The sequence below is a fragment of the Haliaeetus albicilla genome, chromosome 26 (assembly GCF_947461875.1).
Source record: "Haliaeetus albicilla chromosome 26, bHalAlb1.1, whole genome shotgun sequence".
NCBI lineage: Eukaryota > Metazoa > Chordata > Aves > Accipitriformes > Accipitridae > Haliaeetus > Haliaeetus albicilla.
The window spans coordinates 16007960-16016711 of NC_091508.1; the positions used below are offsets into that span (position 1 = coordinate 16007960).

Below are 8752 nucleotides of genomic sequence, written 5' to 3' on the forward strand. Positions count from 1 at the left end.
CCCGCGCGGGGTACGCCGGGAGCTGTAGTGCGGGCGGTGCCGGAGCGGGCGGCCGCCATGGCCCCCGGCGCGGCGGCAGCGCTGGCCCTGACTCTGCTGCTGGCGGCCGCCTCCCGCCCCGCCGCCGCCTGGGACCTGTGGGCGCTGCGCTGCGGCTTCTCGGCGGACTGCGAGTGCGGCTTCGGGCCCGACCTGCGCGGTCAGCGGGGGGGGGGGCGGAGGGCCGGGGGGCCGTGAGGCGCGGGGTGCCAAGGGGCGCGGGGGGTTGGGGGAGCCCCTTGAGGACGGGGACTCCGCGGCCAGGGAGGCGGCAGGCGAGGGGGTCCCGGCAGGCGGGGTGCCTGGGCTGGCTGACAGGGAGGGCCCGAGGAAGCAGCCCTCAGAGGCGGGACAGACAAGAGCTGCGTCGGCCTGCGTTTTCTGAGTCTTGACTGGGCTTTGCTTCAGGTCTGGAGTGTGACTTGGCCATGAATCTGGTGGGGCAGCCCCTGGTGAGGCAGCAGGTGGTGAAGGGAGTGAGGGAGTTCCTGGAGAACCAGAATCCGGTGAAACCCCTGGTGATGTCCTTCCATGGCTCAACTGGAACAGGCAAAACCTACGTGAGCTCCATGCTCATCCGCTACCTCTTCCAGGGTGGACTCGAGAGCCCCTATGTTCACCAGTTCTCTCCGATAGTGCACTTCCCCCATGCTGAGCAGATAGAACAGTACAAGGTAAGGGACGCCTCCTCAGACAGTGCTACTTAATTGGGGCTTTTTTTGGTTATGTCCATCTTGATCCTCAGTATTACATATGCATTCAGGCTGCTCTCCGAAGTGCAGTAGGAATAAAAGCTCTTTGTTTTACCCTCTCAGACAAACAGCTGAGCGAGTGGCTCCACACACTGGCTGAAGGATCCACTAGTGACTGTGATATACTCTGGCACTCAGTTATCACTTTCATCTTCCCCACAGTAGTCCTTGCCATGATCATGTTCTCATTCCTTAAATATTTACACAGCCCTTTGAACGCACAAACAAAAGTGCTTTACTTAGATGAAAGGCACTAAAATTCTCCCATTGCTTTCCAAACGGTTTGATGGCTGTGAAAACCTACATATCACTAGACTTGTAATCCCCTCCTCACAGAACAAGCAGCTCCTCTAGACTCTTAACCATGCCTCTTAAAGCTGAGAAAGGGAAGAACTCAAAACGTGAAGGTCAGCTCCCAAACCCTCAGCAGAGTGGGGAATCAGTGCACCTGGACATTTGCTTTCTGGGTGTCTGGGGAAGTTATGTATTGTATTGTGTCCTTAGAAGAAATACTCCCCGGAAGGTAAAACCCACACTTGAAGAAGTGCTTCAATTAGGAGTTATACATGCCCCCAGGCCATGTGGGTGGTTTTGTGTGGGTTGGCATCTACATTAAAGTAACTTCAGCCATGGTAAAGAGCCAGAGCTCTTCTGGGTCAGCGCAGGCACATGTTTTTGCACCAGGACAGGACCTGGCAAAAAGCACTCTGTAGCTGGAAACTGTGTAGATACACAGTGAAAGAGAAGAATGAGGGGAACTATAGGAGTCTGAATCTCCAGCTTTAGTTTGCTGCCTCCTTCTTTAAATCTGTAATAAAAGATCTACGATGGGCTAATAAAGCCAGTAACAGCCACTGTGCAAAACCCAGAATAAAGGAGGCCTCCCCCGTGCTGACTGTTCCTGCTCTGAGTAGGTAGTGCTGTGCAGGGACAAGCTGCTTTCAGCGCCTTCAACTCCGCTTGAGCTCAGCCTCAGCCTTTGCTCTGGGGTGACTCAAGCCTCCCTTGCCGCCCTCGGTATCTTGCTGCCTTACAGCTTGGTGGGTATTTTTTCCTAGGAAAGCCTGAAGCGCTGGATCCAAGGGAACTTGACAAACTGTGGACGGTCGGCCTTTCTCTTTGACGAGATGGACAAGATGCACCCGGGCCTGATTGACGTGATCATGCCATTCCTGGGACCCTCGTGGGTTGTGTATGGGACCAATTACCGCAAAGCGATCTTCATCTTCATAAGGTAAGAGAGGCTCCTCTGTGGCATAATGGGGCCTTCCAGAGCACTGCTTCTCATTTGGGCAGAGGTCATACCTACTTCAGAGCACACACTTGTTTTGCTTTTCCTTCTCCAAGCCTTGAGCCTCTACAAATAGCAGGAGACTCTATTTCATTGTGAATAGACAGACCTGGAGAGCCTGAAAAAGCTCTCCTGTCCCTGTTATTTGGCTGCTTTTACAGGAGTCATTTTAGGCCAGGCAGCTGGGAGATCCTGGCTTGCACTCATGCTGGAGGGTGTCAAGTGCCATCTCTGTCCTGCAACACCATTTTCCAGGATACATGCCAAATAAGCATCTCATTCTTGTGCAGCAATGCAGGAGGGGAGCAGATCAACGAAATGACACTGGCTCTCTGGCGTGCCCACAAGGACCGGGAGGAGATCAGCCTTCAGGACCTGGAGCTGGCCATCTCCCAAGCTGTGTTTGAAAACCCTCAGAGTAAGTCCGTGGAGCAGAGCCCTTCCTGCAGGGTCAGAGCCCGGCAGAGGGAGCCAGGACCATTCCAGGCAACCACTGACACCACCTGCCACCTCCCAAGCAGCCAGAAAGGGACGAGCGGGTTTTGAGGGAACTGCAATCCCCTCGAGGTTTCCTGGCAAAGGGAAGGAATAGCCCGGCCTTCCAAGCCAGCAGACCTGTTGCCACGTTTAGCAAAGCTCTTTGGAGATAAGGTATATTCACAGTAGGGGGATGGCAAACAGCACAGCAGGCTCACTGGAAAGGCACCAAGACATACCGATCCCCGCTGCCTGCCTGGTTCTCCTTGCTTTGTCCTTGTCACAGGGACCAGAGCTTAAGTTCTGACTAGTCAAGCTAAATCCCCCCATTCCTGGAGAACAAGTCTATTGGGGGGCGGGGGGAGGAGGGTGACAGCTGATGGATTCAGCTCTCTCCCTGTACAAAACTGGAACAGATCTGTCTTCAGTTGAGTATTCTGGCTTTGCACAAAGCAGCTCTTTGAATTCCAGGGACTGCAGAGACGCTCTGAAAGTAAAACCGGTCTCTTCCTTTGCTTTTGCAGGTGGATTCTGGAAATCTGGGATCATCAACGAACATCTCATTGATTTTGTTGTGCCATTCCTCCCACTGAAGCGCCACCATGTAAAGCAGTGCGTCGTCAGTGAACTTATCCAGCAAGGCCTCGAAGTACGTCCGGATGTTGTCCAGGAAGTGGCTGACAGCATCCCCTACTTCCCAGAAGAAGAGAAAATGTTCTCATCAACAGGCTGCAAAACAGTGGCCTCTCGGATCAGTTTTTTCTTCTAGTCACTGGCAAGGGCCTTGCTTAGATCCATAGGGGACATATATGGATCTGTAGAGCGGCAGAGCCCAGGGCTGGTGGGATGAGCAGTGGGAGCTGCATGTTCCCTCTTGGGAGCACAAGTGCTCTCCTGAACTCGTCTCTCCAGCCCCAAGGAGGCCACTGCAGGATGCAGCTGTGGGACCAAGTGCAAGTGATGTGATCTAAAGCACTTTACTAATGTACCCTTGGCCAGGTGAGGGTGGATACGACCAGCCCAGCACACCACCCAAGACAACTGTGACAACAAGGAGAAGATGCCAAGAGGGTCTGCAGTGTCAGGGAGGTTTCTTACCCTGTCGGCAGCACCCGCCTGTAGCTTTCCCCTCTCCTGGCAGCTATTGATACCCAGCACATCAAGATTCTGAGCCCAAAGAAGAATATTTCTTTCCTATGGCATTTTAATATTTTTTAAAGACCTTTTTAAGCATGGCTGTGCCTCAGCTCCTTGGTACAATGTGACAGTGCTGGTGCTGACTCCTGCAGTGCTGGCCTGTGAACACCTTCAACATTGCAGCAAAGTTTTCTTTTCAAGGAAGTTTTTGAGCCAACTTCTTTCCAGCTTCTTTTCACTGTGAATAGGTGCTGGTAGGGACCAGCTTCACCATCAACAAGCATGGAGGGGTTAATGTGGGAGATGGCAACACCTTCCCCTAAGGTCCAAAGGATTTCCCTGCAGCAAACCAGGAAAACAACAATAAGACTTTTTGCATGTTTTACCAGCTATAAAAAATTTCAGTCCTACCTCCAGGATAGCCCATGGTGCCACTAACGGTTTTGAAAATTCCTTTTAATCAGTGATGATTTCTACAGCAGGCTGAGAGTTGGTGCTATGAGCTGCTGAGCCTCTTGTACATCCTTCTGCTGGTCAGACCTTGCAGGCTTTGGCTGGGCCGGCATCCGTTCAGCTTCTAGGGAGTGTCACAACAGGGGACCTGGGGACAACCGAGAGAAGATCGGTGCTCCACAGTGCCAACCATGGGGTGCACAGCACCACTGGCCTTTGCCCAGGTTTTAACCTCCTCTGTGCAATCAGTTATGGGAGAACAGGTCAGAGGAATCAGAATCATTCACTCTCCAGGAACAAACTGCCCAAGGGGTGGGTGCAGGGACGCTTCCCAGAGCTCCGATGCTCCAGTCAGGCTTTATGCTGAAATGCGCTGCCAGCGCTTGGGACCATTCCAGTTCCAGGGCCAGAGCTTTGGGGACAGCAATTTTAGATGCCACCCAAGTGCTGCCCAGGAGCTGGTCCACAGACAGGCCCAAAAATTCTGCCTCTTCCAAAAATGTTATGCATTTCTAATTTTGAAATAAATCTTTTATGAAATAAGTGGTTGGGAAACAGTCTTTTACTTGGATTCCTGACTGCAGGGGCAAAACCTGCCTTTGCCAGCATGAGTACTTCAGCAGTGAGCTGTGAAACATGTCACTGTGCTCCAGAGCAAACGAAACCCTCGCACTCGGGATTTGAGCAACCCCCCTTTGGAGTGGGCAGCACTAGTAGGCTAACACCCAAGACAAACTACACCCCAGCATGTACCTATTGCTGCAGTCGCACCAGGCAACATCAGCCAAAGTGGTGAGTTCGGGGGGGGCTCTGAGTGGTTTTCTCCAAGGATTCTTGGGCAAGACATCCAGTTTTGCTCCTCAGCACAGCACAGACAGTCTTTCTTGGAAAGAGGTAGCTTATGAGGGAAAGGATCTGCAGTGGTGACAAGGTGAGACCTGGATCTCCTCCATGGAAAAAACTCTTCCCCACAGTGAGCTCTCAGCACTCGCTGAGCCACGGGGTTTCCACTGCCACAGCCAAACACCCGCCTCGTGCCACCAGCAAAGGCCCCGCCAGCCCCACCAGGACCTGCCCCAACAGGGAACCTGGGTTTCACCTCAAACACAACCCAGATCGATCAAGCCATGCCGCTGCCCCGAGTGGTACCATGCTGGGTGATAGCCATGTGGCGACATCTTCCCCTAATCACAGCCAGACACAGGGGGGCTTCTGTCCTGAATTGGGGTTGAAGAAACTGGAAAATAAGGAGGAAAGAGACCTGCCCAGTGGCTCTGGCACAAAGTTGTTCCAAGAGCCAGGCTATAACCCTCGCTGCTTGGCTTGGACCCACACCCTGGCAGGACCCCTGACTCCAGTCCCTGATACTTGATCAGCTGCTGGCTGGCTCCCAATGCAGAACAGAAATACCAAGCTTGCCTCAGACTGCATGAGGGGTAGGCACAGAGGCTGCAGTCAAGGCAACAGGCTGAGAACATCACCCACAACCCAAGGAGAGCATCAGGGAGCAGTGCAGGGCTGTACCTTGCCATCCACAGGGTCGAGCCACGGATGCTGACTTAGGGCAGCATCCTCCCTCGCACTCTCCACCCTCCTCAGGCACAGGTGGGCCCTGGCCCAGCACAGGTAGTACAGCGGTTTTTGGGGGTTGTGCTCAATGGCCATGGAGAATTGAGCTTCTGCCTGCCAGTACTGCCTGCGAGGGGACAGGAGTGAGCGCACTCTGCAGCCTGGGTCCCCACCAGCCCTGGGGCAGACCACACCAGCCCACCCGCTCACCTCGCCACCAAGTCCTGCTGTCCCTGCTCATGCAGTGCCGCTGCAACCCATCTCCGCACAAGGCAGGCTCAGCTCCAGTGCCTGCTGGTAATCCGCTAGCGCGTAGGCCAGCTCCCCCAGGCAAAGGAAGCAGTCTGCAGCGAGGCAGCGTCAGCGTCTCAGTTAAATGAGAGCTGCTGGGGGCTGGCTGCCACCCCCGGGCTTTGTCTGGAGCTCTCCGTGCCAGTGGGAAACACGCACAGCGCATGTCCAGCCACCCCAGCCACAAAGATTTCAGCATCATTAGCCAAAAGCTCTGAGCTCCACTGGGCAAGAGACACAGCCTGGTCTGGAACAGAGCAGCCATTCCCAGCCACAGCCCTAGGACAGGCCATGCAGGGAGGGAACCGAACCACCAATGGTAAATCCAGGCTCCTGGTACCTATCCCCACTGCTGAATCGGTCCAGGCAGGCACAGCTGTGAAGCAGGGTCAGGACCAAGGGACAACCTGGGAGCCCCACTGACCATTTCAGTCACTGGTCCCTAACACAGGACCCCAGCACACAGCCTTCCCCTGCACATGCTCAATGCCCAAGTGCAGATGCTGCTGTCTGACACCCCAGCCCTCACCCCAGGGACCCCGCTGCAATCCCCAGCCCAGCTGCCTGCCTCCTCTGTTGACACAGAGCCCCTTCTCCCTCCTCTCATCCCACAGAGCCTCACCAAGGAACATCACAGCCTCATCAAATCAGCCCAGATGTAGCAGTTCACAGCAGTCATTGTAGGTGAGTGCCAGTTGCTGAGCCTGGGCCTCTGGGGCACCCAGGTCCCTCGCCCTGGCTAAGTCCTCATGGGCTGCACTGAAGTCCTTGAGCTGTCGGAGGAGGGTTCCCCTGTGACACAGGGACAGAGACAGGAGAGCTCAGAGGCCAATGGAGCCAACCAGCTGCGGTGACACTCTTGCTACCTGAGGGTGAAGAATTCAGCAGCCAAGGGGTCATTCTCGATGGCAAAGCTGGTCTTGAGCCAGGCACTGCGCAGGTCCCTGCACAGGGCCTTGGACACCACCTTGGCCTTGGCCTCCTGGCCTCATGTCAGCAGCCTCTGCCCCAGGGCCTGGGTGGCTCCATGCTGCAGCTACAGCTCCATGCTGCAGCTACGGCTCCAGGGCCCATTGGATGTCCTGGTGACACAGGGCCAGCTGCCCAGGGATGCCAGATGCCCTCAGAGCCTGGCACTTCCCGGCACATCCTCAGACTCCAGGAGGGGCAACAGGGCCCCTCAGGGACCGGAGCAGCCATACCTGCCCAAAACGTTCATAAAAGGAGGCACAGAGCACATACAGATCAGGGTTCCTAGCGTCCTCCTCCAGGTTTCTGTTGAGTATCCAGAGACACTCTGGGAACTTGTTGAGAGCCACAAGACACATGATGCTGCAAGAAGAGACAGGCAAGGCTGGAAGCAGCCCATAGCAGGGCCAGCCCAGCTGGACAGCCTAGCGCTGCCCTGGCTTTACCTCCTCTGCCGAAACACCCTGCAGCTCAGCTGCCTGTGTGAAGGCCTTGAGGGCCTCACAGTAGAGCTCCTGGTCAAGCAGAAAAGCCCTGTCAGCTTGGCCACAGGCTGAGGCTGCAGACAGGAGGAGGGGAGCGGTGGCTGACCTGCAGGTCAAGGACAAGGGCCAGGAGAGCCAGGCACGGCTGCTCCCGTGCAGGCACCAGTGTGAGCACCTTCCTGAAGTTCAGCATGGCTGACTGGGAGTCACAGAGCTGGAGGAAGGCCTCCGCCTGCTGCTCATACAGCTCTGCCTGCACCACGGACAACCCTCAGCCCATGCTGGTCTAGCCCATCCCTGCTCAAACTACCCAGGATCAGCCTGGCAAGGGGTTAACAGCATCCTGAAGCCAGATGCCAACATAAGAGCCAGCCTGAATGATAATGCCTCCCTTCTCCAGCTCCCAGCCTGGTGTATCCCTAGCCCTCTGGGGACCCTTTACCCTCTGGGGATCCAGTTCATGGCTTTCGAATAGCAAATGACAGCTTCCTCCCACTGGCCACAGAAGTCCAGCCCATTCCACCAGCTGTGAGGAAAAGAGCCATGAGGGAAGCCCAGTGACATGCTGCTGAACTGGGGGACTGTCACACAGCCTTGGAAGAAAACTCTGCTCCACTGGCAGGACCAAGAGCCACCCAGGGCTGGAGGGTGGCTGGGGGGAGGTGGGGCATCATGTATCCCCTCCATCCAGCCACACCCCAAAGGCCACTGCTAAGGACAGCATGAGTGGGAACATAACAGGCACGAACACATAAAACACAGGACACAGCCCTGGGCACTTACTGCTCCTCCATCCTGCCCCGCACAACGGCAGGCAGGGACCCCGCTTCCCTCGGGGACCCGATGCTGACACAGACACTGGCCGGGCCCAAAGACCCTCCACTGGGGCCTCTCCCAGTAGTTCCCCCAGCTGCTCCTCCAGCACCACCGCGGATCGAACAGCCCGCCGCGGCCTCCATCCCCCTCTCGCCTGAGGGACCGTTCCCAGGCCGCCGCTCACCAGTAACCCCACTAGTTCGCCCCGGCCGCACTCCCCAGTCCCTGCCGCAGCCTCCTCGCTGCGGCCATCCCTCCGCGCCGGGGCGTACCGAACCGCGGGGCTTTACCTCAGCGGCCGGCACGGCCCCTGCGTGGGCGGAGCGCGACCCGACCCACCCCACCCCACGCCACCGCCCCGGGCCCGCCCTGCTGCCCTCAAGCAAGATGGCGGCGTTGCCCTTAAGCAAGATGGCGGTGGGGGCGTGGCGACACCGGCCCATTGGCGGCGTGGGGGCGTGACGTGACGGGGG

General features: G+C 56.4%; 1 protein-coding gene across 2 annotated transcripts; it reads left to right on the plus strand.

Moving 5' to 3' along the window:
* The first annotated feature begins 16 nt into the window (after window positions 1-16).
* TOR2A (torsin family 2 member A) lies at window positions 17-4008 on the plus strand. Of its 2 annotated transcripts, none has more exons than XM_069772040.1 (5): window positions 17-199; window positions 448-713; window positions 1850-2025; window positions 2373-2500; window positions 3084-4008. In XM_069772040.1, exons 1-5 carry the CDS (start codon window positions 58-60, stop codon window positions 3326-3328), a joined length of 957 nt encoding a protein of 318 aa, XP_069628141.1. In that variant the 5' UTR covers window positions 17-57; the 3' UTR covers window positions 3329-4008. The 2 variants fall into 2 exon arrangements, with proteins under 2 accessions (XP_069628141.1, XP_069628142.1); XM_069772041.1 differs by having other exon boundaries at window positions 39-173.
* The last annotated feature ends 4744 nt before the right edge of the window (window positions 4009-8752 follow it).